This window comes from Coturnix japonica, chromosome 20 (genome assembly GCF_001577835.2).
Source record: "Coturnix japonica isolate 7356 chromosome 20, Coturnix japonica 2.1, whole genome shotgun sequence".
Lineage (NCBI taxonomy): Eukaryota > Metazoa > Chordata > Aves > Galliformes > Phasianidae > Coturnix > Coturnix japonica.
This window is the reverse complement of record NC_029535.1, coordinates 8,751,783-8,772,371: the sequence shown is the minus strand read 5'-3', so window position 1 is coordinate 8,772,371 and position 20,589 is coordinate 8,751,783. Positions and strand designations below refer to the sequence as shown.

The following is a 20,589-nucleotide window of genomic DNA, read 5'->3' as shown; positions in this document are numbered from 1 at the left end:
GGCAGTGTTTGCTCAGGGCAGTGCTATCGGAGGGAGCAATTTGTGCCACCAGGTTTAGTTTTCTCCACTCTAGAGACAGAGCTCAGTTTATGTGTATTCTTAATAAGGAGTTTCTACTTCCCCTTCGAAGGAGTTTTATGGGCTGAGGTTACTCCTCCTTTATATTCAGCACATAACAATAAAGCAGCGTTGTGCTCCTGCAGCCCGCAAACCTCCAGCATGTATCACAGCCATAAAACCCTGATGCTCTTATTCAAACTGGGGCAGAGAAATTCACCGTATTTTCATTCAGGTTGCTCACTCCTTTATTTTAAGAGCTGTGTGCTGCTCTCCCTGAGCTCCAATGGTTCTTAATGCCGGAGAATAAAAAACACGGCAGATTTAATCACGTTGAATAACGTATATTTGTTTGCTTTAACACCGCTCTGCGAAGCGCCTCAGGGCTGCTCGGGGCATCCACGTGCTGTCTCTCCACAGCCCTTCTGCTTTGCAGAGTTTGTGTTGTGATAATCTCTTCCTGACTTCCTTGCAATGCTTCATTTTAATATATATGCCCTTGTCGCTGCAGTGTTGAGCTCAGCCTTCCTATAAGCAACACCTGAAGCACTGCTGAGAGGGGAGAATGAGGTCCAGGTGAGTGAGAGGAGCAAAGGGTGCAACTGAGCAGCAGAAACCCATGCAGAGAGGAGGAATGCCTTTGCTGGAGCATGAAGCACACTGCCTTCTTGCAGCATAAAGAACTGGGAGCTCGGCTGGTGCTGTCCCAAAGGGCACAACCTGTGATGGGGGCACACAACCCTAAGGGCAGCAGTGTGTGTTCCCCTGCCAGCTGCTCCCCAGGAGCGATGCTATCAGCTCAGCTTTGTTCTGCTGCGCTCAGCCTCGCTCTGCTGCACAGCACCGAGCAAAGCACCGATAGGATCTGCTCAGCCTTGCACAATGGAAAGTGCCACGGCACCCGGCCAGGGCTCGTCCTCAGCCCTCCTTTGGGCTCTGCTCCTGCAGCATCACTGTGTCACATCGATGCATCTCTCACTGTTGTTCTTTACAGGTGCACTAGAAATCCACCTGAAGGTCAGTCCTAACAAAGCCGATGTTTATCAGCTTTTCTCCGAGTTGCTTTCCATTTATTTATTCATTTATTTTTTGTGAAGAAAATCGTTTTCTGATGCTGCATTTGAAACTCCAGTGAGCACTGCTAATCCCACAGCTCCTCAGGGTGGGGAGATCCGGTCCTTTCCCACCCCCATCAGCCCCCCGCTGTGTCCCATGTGCTGCAATCACTCTGACAGCTGCCCCTAATGATGGTTTCCTTTGAGCATGGGGATCCCACAGGTCACCACTGTAGGCACCATTTTAAGAGGGAGAGGGGAAAAAGTGGCTCCCAGGTGAGTGCCCAAGGATGGGAAGGGAAGCGGCAGCTGGGGGAGGCAGCAGTGACGTGGTGCCATATAAATCAGCAGCCTGGCAGGTGGGTGTTGCTGGCAGAGATGCAGGGGGTGCCCACTGCTGGGATGCGATGGCTGCGAGGGAAAGGTGTGTCCAGGTGGTGGCAAATTTTATATAAGGGCAGCTGCTGGCACTGCTGCTGCTGCACCAAAAAGCAGCGAGTGGGAGCCGGGTCCTGTGCAGAGCTGGGCTGAGACGGCATCTCCCAGTGCAGGTGACAGCAGAACCGTGTCTTGCAGTGCCATCCTTGCCCTTTTGCACTGCTCATGCCGTTGCCTCCCCCGCTGCAGGACAATGAAGCCGCTGAAGCTTTTTGGGATGTTCTTCTTCTGTGGGCTGCTTTCTCCTACCCGGGGGTCCCTGTCTGGCCTGTCCTGTGCCATCAGTACCAGAGCCATACAACAAGGTAATGGGAGCGACGGTGATCCCATGGGGCCGGTATGTGGTATAATCCCTGACTGCTGGCATCGCTGTACGGTCCCTTGGGGCTGTAGGAGCCATCACTGGGTTCACAGGGAGGGAGACCTTCTGTCTGCAGGACAGGGGTGGCACTCTGCACTCAACAGCCTTGCAGAGCTTCAGGATTCTGGATCCTTTCCTCTCCTCTTTGTTTTCATTTCCCCATTAGAGCAGCTGATTTTTTGCCAACGGCCTTGGTGAAGCTTAGCAGCCATCTTCACGTGCACAGTGCGCTGTCTTGCTTCCTGTTGCTTCTGTTCCAAAAACAGAACAAATGAAAGCAAAACCAACACCCTCTGAAAGAGAGCAGCAAGCGGTGGGCTGCAGCTGTGCCATTCTCCTGCTGAACCCACTGAGGGCAGCTTTGTTATTTGGCATTACAAAACATTAGCACCCCCATTTGACTGCATGGATGCTGGAAATCACCCCCACGGGAGTTTGGGGAGAGGTGGGAGCTGACACGGAGCTGTTTTGCAGTGATGTCTGATACCATGGTTAAGAGCGGGCTCTTCCAGAAGCACCTGCAGGACCTGGTGCTGCCAAACATCATGAGTGACGGGGGTCTGCTGAACGCCCCCACCATCATCACGGGGTGAGCAGTGCTGGGCATTGCAGGCCATTCCCTGGCAGTGCTTTGCCTTTGGGGTGCTCTGTGGTTTTGTGATGGCTGTTTGCTGCTCTTTGCAGGCTGCACCTGGAGCGGTGCCGGATGCCCACGCTGTCGGTAGCGCTGCTGCATGGCATTGGGATGCAGCTGGCCATCAATGTGCGCCTGGATCTCAGTGGCAACTGGTGAGTGTGCACGGCTCTGAGATGCTGTTGGGTCTGCAAGTGTCAAACGTTACAGTGCTTTGAGTTCTGCATGTGTTCACCTATGAGAAACCTACGTGTAGCAGAGGATGGCTTGTGGCCTTCGGCACAAATTACTGCAGATGGAGGTTGTGCTGAGTGTCTCCGGTGAGTGGAATGGATTCCATCTCTCAGCCTCTCATTTGTCTCTTTCAGCTTGATCGGCCTTCTCTCTGAGGTAGTCTTTATCTCCCTGGATGTGACCATTACCACAAACATCAAATGCACCAATTTCGAGTTGGGTGCATTCCAGGTCATTGTTGATGACTGCTTCTGCATTCTTGGTGCTGTAAAGATCAAGCTGCTCTCTGGGTAAGCGCTCATGGGTTGATATTTTCCATTGCCCTGTGCTTTATCCCATGATCTGGACTGGCTGCCAGTGCTGTGCCAGCAGAGCCAGGGAAATGAGATTCCTTTCCTGCTGCCAAGGCTGGTTCATCAATGGAAAATTGGCTGTTGGAAGATGAGGGCTGACCTGCCTTGTTTGCTCACGGGCACGTTAAGATCTGAATGACGAGGTTTAGCATCAATTCCAGTGTAGACCTAACCAGAGAACTCATATCTGAGACATACTAACCTGAAGGTTGGCTCTGTTCTGCAGTCTTGGCCTTTGGCTGCTGTAGCAGAAAGATATTGGGTGTTTGATCCATCAGTCTGAGCACTGTGGGATCCCATGCAGGGGGTGGGTATGTGTGTGCCCAGATGGTTCGTGGTGGATCCTCAGATGTATGTGCAGGGAGAACTCTCCCATAAGTAGAGTGCTGCATGGTGAGTCCCCGCCACCTGCAGATTGCAGCACTGCAGTGTGTTTGAGCTCAGTAGTCCAGAAATGTATTGATTCTCAAGCTGAACGTCTCTGCACTGCCTGCAGGCAGCATGGAACCCAGAGTGATCTATTTAGCAGCAGTGAGGGAATGTTTCGCAGCAGATTTCTCCTCTTGTTATTCCGCATCTGTATGTTCTGTTTCCTATAACTAACATGGAATTCACAGCAACATCACCTCCCCTTAACTATAACACTGATTTAAATACCAGAGGGAGATGGCCAAGCTCAGGATACACTGTGAGAAACCCGTTCCTTGCCCATGCTGGTGTCTGCACACCCCAAGTGCTGCAGCCATGAGCCTAATCCTACCCCTATAAGGCACACAGCCCCTCTGCTCATGGTGCTGGGTGGGACATCTGGGGCTGGAGCTGTGTGGACAGTGAGAGTCTTCTGCTCAGCTGCAGTGCCCGGGAGTTCTTGGTTTTGGTCTCATATATTCTGTTTTGTTTTTTTTTCCCCCTCCTTTCCAGCTTACTGTCCCTGTCAGTGCATGACATTGTGCTCAACCACCTGACAGCAACTCTGCCTGGTTTGGTAAGCCTGAAATCTGCCCTCCTCCTGTAGCCAAAATGCAGAAATATTGGGGATTGCACATTGCATGGCTGCAGTGAGCTGTGGCATGCCCTTGCTTTGCTCCCACACTGGCAGGGTGCAGTATGGGCAGCCTGGCTGCTGCCTGTGCATTTTGCCTGCAGTGTCCCTAAGCAGCCCATGTGGGCTCCAGGGGACCTCCACCACCCCCAGCACATCCCAGTGCCCACTGGCTGCCCAGTGGCTTCATGCTGCAGCTCGGAGCCATTGGGGCTGGTGGGGCTGTGCAGGGCACCCATGAGCTGTTCGGTGCTGTCTTCTATTGCAGCTGTGTCCAGTGTTGGATATTGTTCTCAAGATAGTGAACATCCAGCTCGTGGGCACTCTGGATGGTACGTCCCAGTGGAAGATGCTTGCTGTGTTTGGGTGGTGGGATGCATGTGGTCTTGTACTGCTACCCCAGTGCTTTGGGGTTCTAAGAGCTCTTGGGGGCAGAGATTGCCTCTGAATGACAACATCTCAGGGCCTCAGATTTCAGCTCCTATCTTTGAGCTACATCTTCAGCTCAGATCCCACAGAGTTTAATTTGGGGAAGTTTTGCCAGTGCTGAGTGGCAGCAATTTGACAGAGCTCCCCAGAGATGTGGGTGCTTGGCCTGTGCTGCTCCCTCCGGCTGGAAACTGGGGCTGGGAGGAGCTGTGTGTTCCCTGACCATCACCAATGGTTTCCCCATGCAGTGGTGGTCCCGATTGGCTCGAAGGGAACGGTTCACTTCCACCCGGCTGGCCCACCATTCACCTCCGGTTCATCCCTGATGATGGATTTAGATGTAAGTGAACGCCCCAGGCTTCATTCAGCACAACCAAACAGAAGGGTTGTGCTGATGAACTGTTCTGGGAACTCCAGCCAGACATGCCAGCCCCCATTTGACCCCATCACCAGGTGTCTGGGTGCTCTCTTTTGCTCTATTGCCAAACTTGCTGCATTCTCCCCACGTTGTTTGCAGGCTGGCAAATAGGTGGCATTAGTGTGGGTTCGTTGCAGTTGGAGCAATGCTCCATAGGGTGAGATGGAGAAGAGGGTTGGGATTTGGACAAAGCATGCTCATTATCAGGGGCTTCGGTTGCACACAGGGCTCCATCAGCTCCTTCCACACCCTAAATCTGGAAGGAACAGCTCTGTGTGCAGCACAGGACCACGTTGCTGTTTGCTCACAGGGCACAGTGCAGCAGATGGGAGGCAGCATCATCCCCCACGACTCGTACGCCTCCGCTTTGCCCCCGCTGGTGGATGGTCTGCTGGTGGACAGTCTGATGGCCATTTGTATGCGCCAGGGCCTCCTCAGCTCCATGCTGGCCTTGCTGCTCCAGATCTCACCACACATCTTTCCCTGCACGCCTGAAGCTGTAAGTGCCATAGTGCTGCATTGCACATCAGCAGCCCTTCCTGCTGCTGGGGGCTCACACCTGAATGAGTGAGCAGCACTGCTCTGCACTGGGACAGCTTGGGACTGGCCCAGGAACATGACCCAAATTGGAGCACAATATGGGGAGTGGGTGGGTGGTGCTGGGATCTTCAGAGTGCCCACCTGGGCTGTGTGCTTCTCTCCCTGCAGTTCTCTGAGGCCAACCAGCTGAGAGATTCCATCACAGCCCTTTATCCCACTGGGGTGAGTGACTTTGGGTAAGGTTTGAGTAAGTCTTGCTGGGTTCGAGGCCATCTACAGAATGCACCTGGACAAGCACCTGGGCCATCTCTGGTTCTCTGCAGCCTTGTGGTTCTACTTCTCTCTGTTGTCTGGTTTTGTTCCCTGCACTTGTGTAAATCTGGGGCTTGTCCAAGGTCTGCATGACCTCGGGGGAGCCCCACAGAGCTATGGGGCTGTGTGGGTCCATGGGCTGAGTGTGGGCAGCCACCTTCATGTCCCCCATCACCACAGTGCACCAGCTGCCCTGCAGCCAGTCCTCTGAGCATCCGTGTGGAGGCTGTGGGGAAACCTCTCATCCAGTTGGAACCCAACAAAGCCACCATTGAGCTGACAGTCATGATCCAGGTGTTCATTAACAGCCCAGACGGGCCCATCATCAACCTGCTGGTCCTGAGGGCGGTAAGTGGAACACAAAGTGTCCTGGCTACCAGCAGGGATGGGGTTGTGGCATGGGCTGACTCTCTCACTGTCTACTTGCAGGACCTCGTTCTGAATGTCCGCCTGTCGATCTCCAGGGGCAGCCTGGTGCTGGCCCTCTCCTTGGGCAGGTAGCCTGTCCCCTCTGTGCTGCCCAGCTTGGGGCTCTGCTGGAGCTCAGGGTGCAGGGTTGGGGTGTGGGGACACAGCATGGTGGGAGGGACAGTGCCAGGATGCCCTGAGCAAGCTGGAAGCAATGGGTGTAATGTGGGAGTTTAGCCCCATTCCAGGCTGCTGGAAGCCTCCCTAAGGCAATGTTGGCTCCAGAGCTGCTGTATCTGGGCATTTTCCAGTATTTCTGGACTCTGGGTTTCCCAAATCTGAGAATTCCGCACCTGAATGGTGGCACAAAGTGGAGGAGTATTGCTCAGCACCGCGGTGGGAGAGTTTTAGGAACGTGGAAGGAAATCTGCATCCATTTTATAACCAGGGGAGATGAGGCAGCCTAAAAAACTGTACCAGAGTCAGCTTGGCTTTGATCCTGAGCAGCACTTCCAAGTGCCTGATATTGGACATGAGTGATAAAGGAGCAAAGGAAAATGCTATCGTTAGTGCCAGTCAAGGGATGATTAAAGATTGGGAAGCATTTCTTACAGCGTGAGGTCTGAGGAATTCAAGCCATTTACCTTGTCAAAGAGTTAGATTTAGAAGCAACACTGGCACAGCCTATATGCAGCGATACAGACAATGGAAATGCATCAAAGGGCTTTTAATTCAATAGACAAAGATATAACAAGATTCAGTGGAAGCAGAAAAGTGGAAACTCAAAGTGGAAATAAAGCAGAGGTTTTAGCTATGGAGATAGCTGTGTGATTGCAATGACAGATCGGGAGCTTTGGCAGATTCTCCAGAGCTCATGATCCTTATGTTTGGGCTGGGTGCTTTTTCTAGAAGCTCTGATCTCAGCTAAACAGAAGCTGATTCCTTTTCTAAGGTGAACAGCTACCTGAGAACGGGAGAGTAGGGGGTAGCCAAGAGCTTGTGTATGCACTGTGTCATTCGAGACAATGCAAATTAAGATCTTAATGTTGATTTATTGTTTCCCTCTTGCTCTTCTGCTCTCTTGCAAGTGTGGCAGCGTCTGCTTTTTATGTCAGGACAATGCGGTCCCTTTAGGGACGATGCTCACAGGAGTCCTTTGCCCATGGGCTGAGTAAAGCAGCATTGGGGGTGCGGGGGCTGAGCTCCTGCTGCTGACCCACTGTCTGATGCTCCATTGGCTTTTCCTCTCTGCAGACTTGCCCTCCTCTTGGAGTCATCTGACGTTGGCATCAGAGATGTAAGTTCCCCATCAGGAGGTCCCTTCCCATGGGGTCACTGCTGACCCACTGCTGGCTCCATGTGCTGGGGGGGTGCAGTGCCAGGGGTCTGAGCTGTCAGCTGCTGCTCTGCACACTGTGGCAATACTATTGCTACCTTTCATTATTTTAATTATTATTGTTGTTGTTATGCCTTTTCTAATAATGCAAATGCAAAGCCTGAAGTCTCTGTTTATCCAGCCTTGCTTGGATTAAACTCACTGAGCTCCAGCTGAAATGTTACCCCCTAGAACTCTTCCCAAAGGAAGCACCAAGTATAAGATGAGAAAGAAGAGTAGATTTGATTAAAGAAAAGGCCACGTGCTGAGCTGATCTCACTGCTGCCTCATGCACGGCTCACGGTGCTGTTCTTTCTCTGCCTCAGATCTCCAACCTGAAGCCACAATTCTTTAAGCTGCTGGTGGAGACCTACATGCCACTTCTCAATGGTAAGGGGCCTGGGGCAGCCAGGAGCACAACTTTGGTTGTGGAGAGGGGTGGTGTGTATATGGCTGGGGGGTTGCTGTGTCCAAGCTGAGGTTGCAGCTATATGCCCAGCAGCCAGCTCTCAGCACTGGAGGCTGTGTGTCCCTGCACTGAGTTAGGCTCTGTCTATCTTGCAGCTGCTGTAACTCCAGGGTTACCCGTGCCAAACCTGTTCAAAATCCCTATGACGAGGATGCACTTCCAGATCTTGAAGGTGAGTGTTGGACACGGCTCTGCCCTCCGGTAGGCATTGGTGTGAGTTGGGTTGCTGGGCTTGTTTCTGGCATGTGGGTCCTGCTGTGGACAGAAGGTACCACTGGGTTGGAATGTCCTGCAGCCCACCAGAGTGGTGCCACACAAAGAGCCCCAAGTCACACCAAACTCTAAGCTCTGCAGAGAAAGAACCTGGGTCAGTCTGGTGCCAACAGGGTGAATAGGTGCCAGCAGGGTGTCCCTGTGGCCTAGAAGGTTAATGGTAGCCAACAGGGGGGCTAAGAGCCAGCAGTGTGTGTGCACTAATGGCCAAGAAGAGGATGGGCAGTGATGTGGCCGTGTTACCCTGCAGGGAATGCTGGTGATCCTCCTGTGAGCTGTGCGAGGTGCAGACAGCTCTGGAAAGAAAGAGAGTGAAGATCCAGCCAGGATGGAGCGCTGGGACCAACATTATCATCTTTCCTTTTCTAAACGTACTGAGAGGTTCTTGGTAATATTTAAGGCGCTTTAAATTCAACTGGCTTCCACGGTACTGAGAGGTTTGCATGAGCCGACACCAGTTAGGCAGCTCTGTGTAGAGATATTTATTTAGAGAAATGAGGTCACGGTTGTAGAAGTGGCAGCAAAGTTGTTAAATTCCTCGAGAATTTGGTCTTTGGGTAAGTTGTTGTCAGTGTGATGATAAAGTGAACTTTGTGCACGTGGCTCTCCATGTGGATGTCACCATCTGTGCTGAGAAAAGGCCGAAGCGCTGAGCAGGAGCTCGGGATGCGTTTGTCATTCATTCCTTCAGTAATAAACATTCGTTCTTTTTTAGTGCTCAGAAGGAGGTTTGTGATGCTCTTGGGGACGCCCCTCTGTGCCTCCTGCTGGAGGATCTGGTCCCTCTGTGTCAGTGCCATGTTAGGGTTCAGTTTGCAACCTTCCATCCCAGATAAGAGCAACACTCTTGGATTGCCAGTGGCTCCTGCTGTTGGGGAACCCTTTGCTAAGACACATGTAGAAGTCAAAATGACTTTCCAAGCTGGCAGATGTTAAGTCCTGTGTCACTCATTGTGCCCTGGGGCTGGATGAGCACACATGGTCCAACCCAGCGCTGTGTGCCTGGCAGTGCCAGCCTGGTGCCAAGAGGGGCTCAGGGCACGGTGACTCTGGCCCCTTGCTGCCAAGCTAATGAATGTCTTTCCTACTGCAACCTATTCCTCTTGGGAAGCTAGGTTAAGATATATTAGTCAAAGAATAATGGTTGCAGCTCTACCAGCAAACTTTTATTAGGAACAGTTCCTGCTATTGCCAACCTCAGGCATTAAAATCATTAGTCAGGTCCCCAGGACGGGCATAGAAACCTTCAGGTTTTTTCCCTCCCTGCAATAAATCACTCTGGCTTGTTTTGTTTTCTTCCCTATCCCCGAGTCTCTGAAATATGAGGTTTTCAAGTGCTTTTCAGCTGCTCCAAAGGCTGGAAAAGATGTGGACAAGGAAAGCAGATGGATGTGTAATTAACACAGCTCCGTGGGCTGGGTGCTGAGCGCACAATGTGGGTGCTCCACCTGGGCAGCACATGGGGATCCTTATCCCCACACCAATCACACAATCACAAGGTTGGAAAGGACCTACAAGATCATCTAGTCCAAAAATGACCCTTGTGGCACTGTGGTACAGGGTCTGACCGGGGCTCCTGTCTACCCTAAAGCTACAGCTTTGCCAGAAGCATGTTTTTGGAAGCACGACCAGCTTCCAGGCTAATATTAGAAGCCATTGTACAGATGATCCATGCTATTTTTTCTTCTTTCTGGCCTGGCTTACAGGCATTTTGGTTCCCATAGTAACACTAGAAGTGGAGGAATAGCCACGAAGCGTCTGTGGTGGGTAGGGGTGATGCTGTGCTGCACGGGGCTGCCTCGCATCCACAGGAATTAATGGAATTTTGATGCTCCCGGGGTGAAATCTAAGGGCTGAGTATTGGTGCTGGTGCTCCCTGAGATGGAATTCATCCATCTTTTGGTACGCTGAGGGGGAAAATAGTCGATACCGTATGGGAGAATGCAATATTAATGTTTAATTAAAGCGTGGAACATTGTTACAATCCATCCTCCTTATGTGCCAAAAATGCAAAGATAGGGGTTGGAGGAGGAGGACTCTTAATGCAAGGCCACTGTTATCCTAAATGTAGGGAAGTGTTGTTTTACTTAAGAAATAAGATTCTTTGTGTTTCATGTGGTGAAAATCCACGAAGCGGAGAGGTTTTCCACTGCTTTCACCCATACATTGCAGCAGGTTCAGGCCATGGTGCTGTGCAGCTTCAGGTTGCATGGGACCAGGACGTAATCCTATAGACAGAGGGAAGCAGGTGGAGGCAGAGCGTACCCTGCTCCTCACTGAACATGCTTTTGGCTTGTGCTAAGGTGGTTAGTGAGGGATGCCCATGCAAAGCAATGGAGCGTGGTTCTGGGAGGAAAGGGCTCAGAACTGGGAGGGAAGTGTCTGTCCTCTTTGAATCAAGTATAGCAGGAGCACCTTAAATGCCTTGTTGCAGGGAGCACTTTGCAAGTGCTGCTCCTTACCTTGTGGATCACAACGCTGACGTTGGTGTAGGTGAAGCGGGACAGGTGGGGCAGGTGAACGCCTTCCCTCAGCACATCTGGGAGGAGAAATAGGGAAAGCAGATGGGGAAGTTCCCAGCAGAGCAGTGCCCTGTGCCCAGCACTGCATGCAGGACTTGCCCGCTGCTCACCATCCATCCACGCCGGCACCTGCTGGCAGACGGGGGCCAGGAACAGCTCCTCCAGCAGTGCAGCCTGCAGGGTGAGACAGGGCAGAGTTGGCTCCATAGGGAGAGGGAAGAGGTTGGGGCTGGCAGCAATGGGGTCCTGGTGTGCTGCCATGAGAACTGTGAGCACAAACTGGCCAGCTGTGGTGTCTGTGGTGTGAGGTGGCTGAGGATGGCTGGGCTCAGCGCAGTGCTGAGAGGGGTCTGACCATGCTTCATTCCCTGGGGGGTTCTTGGGGCACCTACCGGCACCAGGCCCACATTGGAGGCAGCCAGGCTGAGCTCAGCATCCCTGCAAAACAAAAGGCATCACCAATGTTGCTCAGCAGCCCTTTGGTCAGGTAGTTTTCCTGAGGCACCTGTGCTCGATGACAGGCAGAGGCTCATACACTGGGCAGTGCCTGGCCACCAACACTCTGCAGCCAGGCACCCCCCAGCTGGCAGTGGCACTGCCTTTGCCCTGCACACAGCACACAGAGCTGGGGGTGCCCAGCCCCAGGGCTGCAATGGGGGTTTGCTGTGTGTTATGTGATGCTCAGGGTGATGCACAGCAGCTGGGCACTGCTTCTATTTTCCTCTCACCACTTCCTTTGGGCTAGAGCTACATCTGCAAGGCCAAGCTATCAGAGCTAAGGAATTCCCTGGGTTGCTCTGCCCTTCCCATCCCATGCTATGGCTGTGCCGTGTCCCCTGCAAGACTGCAGAGCGCAGCCAGGCTTGTTACTCTATCACTGCTGTGGAGATCATCATCCGTGTGTCGGAGACGCTGAGCTGCAGTCCTGTGGTCACATCCTGCGAGGAGAACAGGGGCAGAGTGAGCAAAACTCCAGCTCAGAATGCTGTGATGCAATGAAGCTGTCTGCATCCTGCTCCTGCAGTGCACTGCTCACATCCTGCTCATGCAGGAGACCAATGTCACTGGGTGCCATGCCCATTGCAATGCTCACTCACCGCGTTCACACTCAGGAAGCTCTGGAAATCAGGTGAGCCTGCCCCAATGTGAACAGTGAGGAAGAGCTTCAGAGCTGCTCTGCCTTCCTCCAGCACCACTCGAGGAGAGCTTCGGAGCGCGGCGCTCAGCATGATGGGCAGGTCCTCATGGTACAGGGAGCCCACCTGCAGGGATGTGATTGCAGCCTGGCTGCCCTGCGGTGTGCAGAGGGCAGTGGGGCATCACCCCATGGCTGCAGGACACAGCCGCGCACCTGAGTGATCTTCTGTGCCAGCGTGGCAGTGGTCAGCATGCTCTGGAAGCAAAGTGCAGCCCATCAGCTGAGGTAAGAACACAGGGGGTAACGTGGTGCAGCTCTGGAGGTGCTCTGGGTCATGGCCCCAAGCAATTGATGTCATGTCCTTCCCTCCTCCCTCGCCTGCTACTCACGGGGATGGTCATATTGAAGGCTCCAGCTCTCTCCAGGGTGAAGTAGAGGCTGGTGTAGAAGTGCTTGGACATAGCCAGGATGAGATGGGAAGTGCTGGTGCTCCCCAGCTCAGGCATGTTAAAGGGCACGGGGCTGACTGGCACAGGGACAGCTGCCCCCGCCACCTGGAATATCGTCTGCAGGGACATAGGGAGGGGAAAAAGGGCTGGGGGTTCCCAGGGCATGTTGCAGGCACTCAGCAGCTGCTTGCCCAGGGCAGAGGTGCAGAGTGCAGCACAGAGGTGGGTGCTACAAAGCCCTGCCTTACCTGCAGGGACAGGGCGATGCCCTGCTTGGAGAACACAGGGGCAGCCAGTGGCAGGTACTGGAGCTGACAGCTGGGGGTGACGGGAAAAGGAGCTGCAGAGTGAGCAGAGGAACAGTTAGAAGGGAGCAGAGGTGGAAGGCTGTGCCTGCGGCCATCCTGTGTTTCTCAGAGGAATGGAACTCAGAGGGGGAGAGCAGAATTCACTTCTCATGATGTTCTGCCCTCCCCATTCCCAGGTTTCCTGTGCCTGGAGCTGCAGCGCTGCTCACCTGTCAGCGACATCAGCTGCTCGTTTGGAAGAAGGAGCAACTTGGAGACATCCAAGCAAAGCTACAGGATAAAGAACAAACCCTGAGAGGTGGGAGATGAATGCAGGGGCTGCCAGCACTGTCCCTGGGTGAGTCTGCTGCAGGTCCTTCCAGAGCTTTGTCTCCTGCTGTCTCCTATCTGTGCAGGTGTTCTCTTACCTTATCAACATTCACCTCTTTGTCCAGGAGGGATCTGAAGGACTTGCTGGATGAAAACAGCAGGAAGGAGGAGGTTAGACAGCACCAGCCGGACCAAGGGACCCAAAAGGCATTGAGAGATGTCCTTATCATTACTTTAAATCATCTGTTAAACTGTGACTACATGTGGAACCCCAAAGTACTGAAGACCTGCCACTAGTCTTGCACTAAAAATGTCCCTGCTCAGAGCTCAGTGCTCATCTGCTCCCTACTGAGAGAATGAAACTCTATTAAGAGAGAGGTGAGGACAATAGTGCAAACAGAACAAAGCTTCTGCCTTCAGGCTAAAGCATTTGTGTTAACCTCTGTAACCTTTTAGGTCAGGGATCAGCTCTTGGTCCTTCCACCTTCCTGCACAGCAATGCTTATATTGCTCAGTGTCTTTTCCCCTATTCACCCAACCGTGCGCCCAGGGAGCTGACCTTTCTGCCTCCCTGGTGCTCGGTGCCTGCACAGTGGGTCTGCAGGCGGAGGTCAGCAGCTGCAGGTTGCCATCAGGGCCCATGTCCACGTGGAGGTCAGCCTGGATGGAGACCCTCACCGGCATGGGCACGGCACTGTGGGGGGAGGCAAAGCTGGGGCTGCCCCATGGTGCTGGGCCACGCTGCTGCCCCACTGCCCCACACTGTGGGTGGATGTGACTCACTGCAGGGGTGCGATGCGCAGCTCCGCCTTGATGCCCATCCGCAGCCCGGCCTCTGGGATGAGCGAAAGCTTCAGGTCAACCACTTTGACAGAGGAAATTCGGCTCCTGCTCAAGGAAATGTGGGTGTAAGGAGCCCCGTGCTGCTCCTGCCTCAGGGTCTGTAGGATTGGTGCATTGCACCTGAGGTTGGCAACAGGGCCGATCAGATCCCAAGGGAGGAACCAGGAGCTTGCTTCTGTATAGATGTTTTAAATTGTACTGTCAATTCCCAGGAGGATTTTTGCTTTATTTTTTAATTTTAATTTTAATTTTACAACCTCCCCCCCACCCCCCCCAATGAAGCAGCAAAGCCCCGGGTGAGGCAGAGCCAGGCACTCACCTGCTGGGGTCCATGGAGCCAAGGAACAGGTCTGAGGCTCTCTGGGCCATCAGGTCCCGTCTGAGGGCCACCTCTGCATGTGGCTTTGAGATCTCAGCAACTGTGAAATAGGGCAGACACCTTATGAGATGCTCCCGAGCCAGTGGTCCCATGCACAGGGATGCAGTGTCCTGTCCCACTGACTGGTAGGAAGGTTCCCTCCCATCCCATTGCAGGCTGAGAGCTGAATACTTACGGTAGCTCAGTCCCAGTGGGGTGAGGATGCCCCCACAGTCGGGGGCCCTGGTGGGCTCTACAGGGACCAGGAGGGCCAGGAGGGCACCCACGGTGCAGAGCAGGGGCACGGCGCTGCCTGCAGGAGGGGGAATTGAAAAGCATTTTGGAATTGCTTGTATACCACAGACTGTGGTGCTCTAAGAGTATAAAGAGAACAGCTCTGTGAGTTCAGGCATCCCAGCACCACGTGTGTCTGTGTCAGCCTTTGCAGGAGGGGACCTCTGCCCAGCACTGATGCTCAGAGACCACCCAGATACATGCCCACATTGCTCTCACTGTGTGTGAATGCATCTTTACCTTGTCTATTTGCTTCTCCCATCCTCCTGGCTCCGTTCTGTGTCTTGCTGTGGCTGCAACAGGGACTTGTGCTGGCTTTATATATCTGCCCAACTGGGGTGGGAGGAGGGGGAGACACTGGTGGAGAGGGCTGGATGGGGTGCGCTGGGCAGCGGGGCTTTGTTTTCTGTGCCATTTTTATTGTTTCCCACAGACCTGGTTACACTGGCCATCGACCCAGCAGGGTGACATTTGGAGCTGCAGGTGTTCGGGCAACTTGCCTCCATTGTGGGGCCACTGAGAGCACAAAGAAAGGTCCCAGCTCCCAACTTGGAGACACAGCCACTGCCAGAGGGGCTGCTCAGCCTTAATGCAGCATCAGTAACCCCAGCAACACTGGAGATGTATTTGTGGTGTCACCATAATCTAGAGGGGTATAAGTACATAGGGCTGAGCTGATGGGACAGGAGGGTGCTGTGGTGCTTTACATGTGGGTGTTCTGCTCCTCAAGAGCTGCTCTGGACCTGGCAGTCCCTGTGGAGGCTTAATGAGATGTCAGCACAAAGGTTTCTCTGGTGTGATGGGCTCCTCAATGGGAGTCATCTATAAATCCTGCGCTCCTGTTAGATGAGATGTAAATCTCCCTGCCTGCACTTAGAGCCACTGAGTATATCACGGCGGGAGGTAACGACAGATTAAGCCCCGTGACATGTTTTATATGGAGATGAAGAGAAGAAATAAATTCCATGGTGCTGCAGGATCCCAGCAGGGCAGGCTCTGGGTGCCACAGGAACAGCCACATCCTGCCTGTGGTTTTCCTACTGCCCCCAGGTCCTCCCCTGGCACTTGCAGGAGCCACATGCAATTCACCATCTCCCTTCTCAGCCAAGCAGATCAGTTTTTCTCTTTCAGATGCCACATGGGAAGCTCTGTGGGCCCTTCCTGAGTGTTGAGCAATAGAGTCAGGAGCTCCACCCAACACTGCAGCTCCGGTGCTTACCCCGACCTTCAGGTTACTGGTGAAATTATTTGTGTTGGAAGATGGTAGAATCACTGAGGGATTAGTTTTCCATCGCAGTAATTACCCAGCTCCTTAATCTGTTGCTTTCTCCTTTTTCTAAGCCAGGGCTCTGTATATAAAGGCTGGTGGGAGCTGCCTCCAGCTGATTGCTTCTTTGTGCCATCCATGACCATGCTGTGGTGTATTTTGCTGCTGGGGGGCTGCCTGTCAGCATCACAAAGTGCTGGGGGCCCAGAGGCCATCCTTAGGATGGATGCTGGAACCATCAGCCGTGGTAAGCTGAGGCAGGGATGTGTTACCAGCCCTGTTCTATGGAGGTGATGAGTTCCCTCTGCTCCAGCACTGTGTCCCCCCACCCTGGGGCAGCAGTGCTGAGCCCCTTGTGTGAATATTCCAGCGGTCTCCACCGTGCTGAATGAGAGTGATGTTCTCCAGAAGCTGGTAGAGGGAGTGACAAAAAACAAGGCAACCACGAAACCCATCAAAGGCATCTCTGGGTGAGTGATGCTCAGCAGCCTTTCACCGGGAGCTTGAATCTGGAAAGCACAAAATAAAAGCAGAAGGTTTGGAAGTGTCAGCCCGGAGGCAGAAACAAATCACTCCCTGCTAACAAGCGTGATATTAAAGGCGGTGATTTTCTGCATGGCTGTGTCTGCAAAGGGGAAACCATAACTTAAAGGCAACAAAGCTTGTTGGCTTTTGCTTCCAGCTTTGGGGGGTGGGAGGATTGCTGTCCAGCAGTGGCCCTTTCCCTGTGTTTTTCCTCTCTTTTTCCCCAGGCTGAAGGTGATGGAGCTCCGTGCCACAGAGGTAGCACTGTGGCTCACACCCACTGAGGGGGTCTCCATGGCTGTGCCGGTCCAGATGACCCTTACAGGGAAAAGGTGGGGGAATGGCACATGCAGGGGCTGCTGGCTGCTGGGGGGGGTGGCTATCCTGTGCTGATGATGCTCTGTCCTGTGCAGCTTTGCAGGAGGAAAAATGGAGATCCCGATGGCTGCCAACCTGAGCACCAGCAGTCGGATGGAGCAGGACATGCAGGGCTACCCACGGCTCAGTGCCAGGCGCTGCCACGTGGCACTGCTCCACAGCTGGGCCAACCTGCCCCACCGGTGAGGGGGGTCAGTGCCCAGGAATGGGGTTCTATAGAGCTCAGGCTCTTTTCACTACAAATATTCATTTATTGAAGGCCTTGCTTTTTTTTTCAGTATGAAACCCCAGTTGTTTTATGGTTAAATCCAGGCTGGCCCTATCTGTGTCATTCCATGCAGCACACATTTTTGGCTAAAGTCCTTGTGGAAATGCTTTGCTGCTTTCAGGCCTCAAGCCTTTAACTTGTTTAAAGCTAATGGTGTTCCTGAGAAAAGCTTTCTATGTAGGGAAATACCTCCCACTGCACACCATGCCAGCTGGGTGTCCTTAGCACCTGACTTCCTGATGCATCACTCTGCAGTCAGCACACACTCCTTTGTGGCTCTGCTGGTTGATGGTGTGTTCTCTTTGCCCAGCACGCTGCCCCTGATCATGAGCAAGTTCCTGGATAGCACCCTCCGGAGAGCACTGCATGGCCTGGTGAGTGCTGCCTGCTGCTGCACAGCATCTCCTTGGTGTGCTCTTACCCCTGTTCCTGCTCTGCTGCTGCTCACTGCTCTGTAGAAGTGAGTGGATCAGCTGGTGTGTGTGTGTGTGTAGATGCTGGATTTGGGCATAAATCAGACAAGGTGAATCTGTTGGGGTAATTAGGAGCAGAGGGTGCCAATGCCTTGGGGTAAGAGCTGCTGTGCATGATGCTCTCACAGCTCTCTTTTCACCCTCCAGCTGTGTCCAGCCATGGACATGTTGCTCGACCTCATGAATGCAAAGTTTGCCTCCATGATGTGTAAGCTGTCCATGCATCCACCCACCTGTTCACCTCTCCATCCACAACCCTCCTCCCATTAAGCCCTTGTGTCCATCCCACCCCCACACCTGTGTTGGACTTGGGTCACTCCTGACTGGGGCCACATGTGGCTCTGCTAAACTCCCCTGCCTTCCTGCAGATGCAATCCCTCTTGGGAACGCTGGGATGCTCCAATACGCCCTGCTGAACACCCCTATGGTGAGAGAAGATTTCATCCAGCTGGAGCTGAAGGTCAGATGAACCCGGTCCACTATGCACAGGCCAAATACAGACCCTGGAAGAGGATCTGTGCTGACATGGCTTTGTCTGTGGGTCCTTTCAGGCCACTCTCCACAACAAGGAGGGAGAGGAGGTTGCCCTGCCCTCAGATCTGCCACCTCTCACTTCTCTGCCACCAAAGAGGGAAGCAGCCACTCAGCTCATCTTGGCTGCGAGCTTCCTGAGTGCTGAGCTCTCCATCATGCAGACATTCTTCGGCCTGAACATCACCAATGGCATGGTGGGGTAACACCACAGGGCTGCTGCCTTCTGCAGCCCTTCCCCACATTGATCATCCCAGCTTACATGCCTTACATCCCTGTGATGTCCTCCATAGGTTCTGGGGCTTCTCCCGCTGGTGACCACAACATTGAGAGACCTCATTCCTGAGGTGGGTGGACTTTGTGCAGTCCTGCTGCTCCCTGGCCATCTCAGGCCATTGATGATGCAAGTCAGTTTGGTGCTTTTTGTGTTTCATTAGCAAAAGTGGTATGAATAACGCTGATGAGCAGCGTCACCATGGACTTTGGTGAATGGTCCTGATGCTCAGCAGCCTCCAGGGTGGAGAGCTGGGAAGAAATGGGAATGTCTTGATGCTTGGTTTTCCCCAGGTCTCCAGCATGCTGCCTCCATCACAGCCAGTGGTGATTGAAATGCAAGAGACGCAACCACCGCTGGTGTCAATAACCCCGGAGAAAAGCACCGTGAACCTCTTCAGCACTGCTGAGTTCTGGGCTTCCAGTCCTGGCTCTGCTCCTGGATCCCTCTTTGTCCTGGATGTGGTGAGCTGAAGCCTTTGGCAGTGTTGGTGGGATGTGGTCACTACTGCAGAGGGGCAGCAGGAGGTGTGGCTGAGGGGCTGGAGCTGATGCTGGGGACCTGCTTGTACACACACATATCACACAGGGGACCCGCTCCCCTTTTCTCCCTGCAGCACTCTGAGCTGGGTGTGCGGTTTGCTGTCGCAGAAGAGAGGCTGCAGTTCTCCCTGACACTGCACAGGTAACAGCTCAGCTCTGTCTGCCCAGTGCCATCAAGAGACAATGCTGCAGTGGGGCAATGCTGCAGAGGGGCAATGGTGCTGGAAAGCAATGTGTCTTGCACCTAAACAGGTGCACTTCCATCTCTCCACATTGGTTTTTAGTGGTTGATACTAGCAGCTATGGGGGTCTAGGAGGGGTATGAGCTGAAGCTGAAGGAGAGCTGCAGGGCAGGGCAGTGACCCCATGCTCCTGTCCCCACAGCCTGTCCCATGTGGCCATGGTGAACTCCTCCATCGGTGCATTCAGTGTGAGTCCTGCAGGGTGTGGGTACGGCTCTGCTTTGTGGTCTGGGTTTGAGCACAATGTCTGCATGGGGCCGGGTGGTGAGGAGGAGGCACTGGGTACCCACAGTGCTGCAGGTGTGGGGAAGAAGAGCCTTTCTGGCAGCTTGCAATGAAATTTAGAAAATCTCAAATGTTCCCATTCATCTCAGGGTAGCAGGGGGGGGCTGTGCAATTTTCCTGTGATTTGAGGCCTCACCAGGGGAATTAATGGAAGGGAGCCTGACAGGTGAGGCTGCTGGCATTGGGAAAGATGGGCTACGTCCATCACCACGCTGTGTTCCAGGTGCTGCCGCTGAGGGGAGTCCTGGCAGACATTATTCATGTGGCTTACGTGCCATCCATCAACAGTAAGCATGCTACAGCTTCATCGGAGGGCTCGTGTTGTGCACAGGGAAAATGGTCCTCATTTCTTTGCCCATAGCCTGTAGTTATCTGCTTTTGGAAGTGGTATTGGCTGGTTGGCCTTGCCCGGGGTGGGGGCAGAGAGTGATGGGCACTGGAAAGCTGCTGGTGAAGCAGTTATCCCATGGTAAAACATGATTAAAGCAGCCTGCCATAGAGCATCCCCTCATCTGCTGAATGTCCTATGGAAAGTATGCCAAGGGACAGGATCTCATTTGTGCTGCTGTACCCAACCCAGCATGTCAGCACTGCCTGCTGTCCCCCGGGTCTGGTGCCCACGTTCTGCCCCTGACAACCCCCCCACCACTTGCAGGAGAACTGCGAGGAGGGGTCCCACTGCCCCCACTGCTGGGCACCCCATACCAGCGTGTGGAGCTCAGGCAGATACAGGTAGGCATGGCGTGGGGATCTGGGCACCCCAGGTGGCTGAGCCCTCATTCTCCACACTGACTATATTGGAGAGATGGAGCTCTGCCTGTTGCTTTTCCTCTTGAACCCACAGGATGGGCTGGTGCTGGAAGTGCCTGTGGTGGAGCCCTGATGCATGGGGAGGGATGGCTGCACTCCTGGGAGCTTCTTGCTCTCCCCTTGGCTTTTCAGTGTTTTGACTCTGAGCTAAAATAAAGACAGCATGTTGCCCAGTGATGGACTCTTGTACTGCTGGGTGTTCCAGAGGAGGTGCAGGTTGGAATTTAGGGGCACAGTGGGGTGAGTTGTGGTGTGTTTTAGTATTTCAGGAGCACCTCCTGCCACAGCCATAGGCTGCAGTGCAGGTATTGATGCCGAGCATATTGCTCACTTATTGCTGGATAATTACCTGTCATTAGGAGGTCAATAAATGGC

At 53.4% G+C, this 20,589-nt stretch overlaps 3 protein-coding genes across 4 annotated transcripts; 2 read left to right on the top strand and 1 right to left on the bottom strand.

The window, feature by feature from the left end:
• Positions 1 to 1,597: 1,597 nt before the first annotated feature.
• On the top strand, positions 1,598 to 9,119 carry LOC107323034 (BPI fold-containing family B member 4-like). Its single transcript, XM_015881724.2, has 16 exons — positions 1,598 to 1,663; positions 1,740 to 1,855; positions 2,386 to 2,500; positions 2,596 to 2,700; positions 2,914 to 3,069; positions 4,054 to 4,117; positions 4,443 to 4,506; positions 4,852 to 4,943; positions 5,332 to 5,520; positions 5,730 to 5,783; positions 6,054 to 6,221; positions 6,303 to 6,370; positions 7,536 to 7,578; positions 7,983 to 8,046; positions 8,221 to 8,297; positions 8,649 to 9,119. The coding sequence occupies exons 2-16, from the start codon at positions 1,744 to 1,746 to the stop codon at positions 8,670 to 8,672; spliced, it is 1,395 nt and encodes a 464-aa protein (XP_015737210.1). The 5' UTR covers positions 1,598 to 1,663; positions 1,740 to 1,743; the 3' UTR covers positions 8,673 to 9,119.
• A 1,029-nt stretch (positions 9,120 to 10,148) lies between these two features.
• Positions 10,149 to 15,116, bottom strand: LOC107323044 (protein TENP-like). 2 transcript variants are annotated; one of them, XM_015881735.2, is made up of 16 exons: positions 14,860 to 15,116; positions 14,522 to 14,638; positions 14,287 to 14,386; positions 13,908 to 14,012; positions 13,684 to 13,818; positions 13,223 to 13,268; positions 13,025 to 13,085; positions 12,756 to 12,847; positions 12,448 to 12,624; positions 12,272 to 12,313; positions 12,018 to 12,182; positions 11,791 to 11,858; positions 11,313 to 11,358; positions 11,031 to 11,094; positions 10,861 to 10,937; positions 10,149 to 10,626 (listed from the first exon to the last, which is right to left on the bottom strand). In XM_015881735.2, exons 1-16 carry the CDS (start codon positions 15,032 to 15,034, stop codon positions 10,576 to 10,578), a joined length of 1,521 nt encoding a protein of 506 aa, XP_015737221.2. In that variant the 5' UTR covers positions 15,035 to 15,116; the 3' UTR covers positions 10,149 to 10,575. The 2 variants fall into 2 exon arrangements, with proteins under 2 accessions (XP_015737221.2, XP_015737220.2); XM_015881734.2 differs by lacking the exon at positions 10,149 to 10,626 and having other exon boundaries at positions 10,742 to 10,937.
• Positions 15,117 to 16,616: 1,500 nt separating this feature from the next.
• Positions 16,617 to 20,550, top strand: BPIFB6 (BPI fold containing family B member 6). Its single transcript, XM_015881736.2, has 13 exons — positions 16,617 to 16,743; positions 16,825 to 16,971; positions 17,368 to 17,431; positions 17,678 to 17,738; positions 17,899 to 17,990; positions 18,082 to 18,258; positions 18,355 to 18,408; positions 18,629 to 18,799; positions 18,952 to 19,019; positions 19,262 to 19,307; positions 19,628 to 19,691; positions 20,060 to 20,136; positions 20,249 to 20,550. The coding sequence occupies exons 1-13, from the start codon at positions 16,649 to 16,651 to the stop codon at positions 20,285 to 20,287; spliced, it is 1,155 nt and encodes a 384-aa protein (XP_015737222.1). The 5' UTR covers positions 16,617 to 16,648; the 3' UTR covers positions 20,288 to 20,550.
• Positions 20,551 to 20,589: the final 39 nt, after the last annotated feature.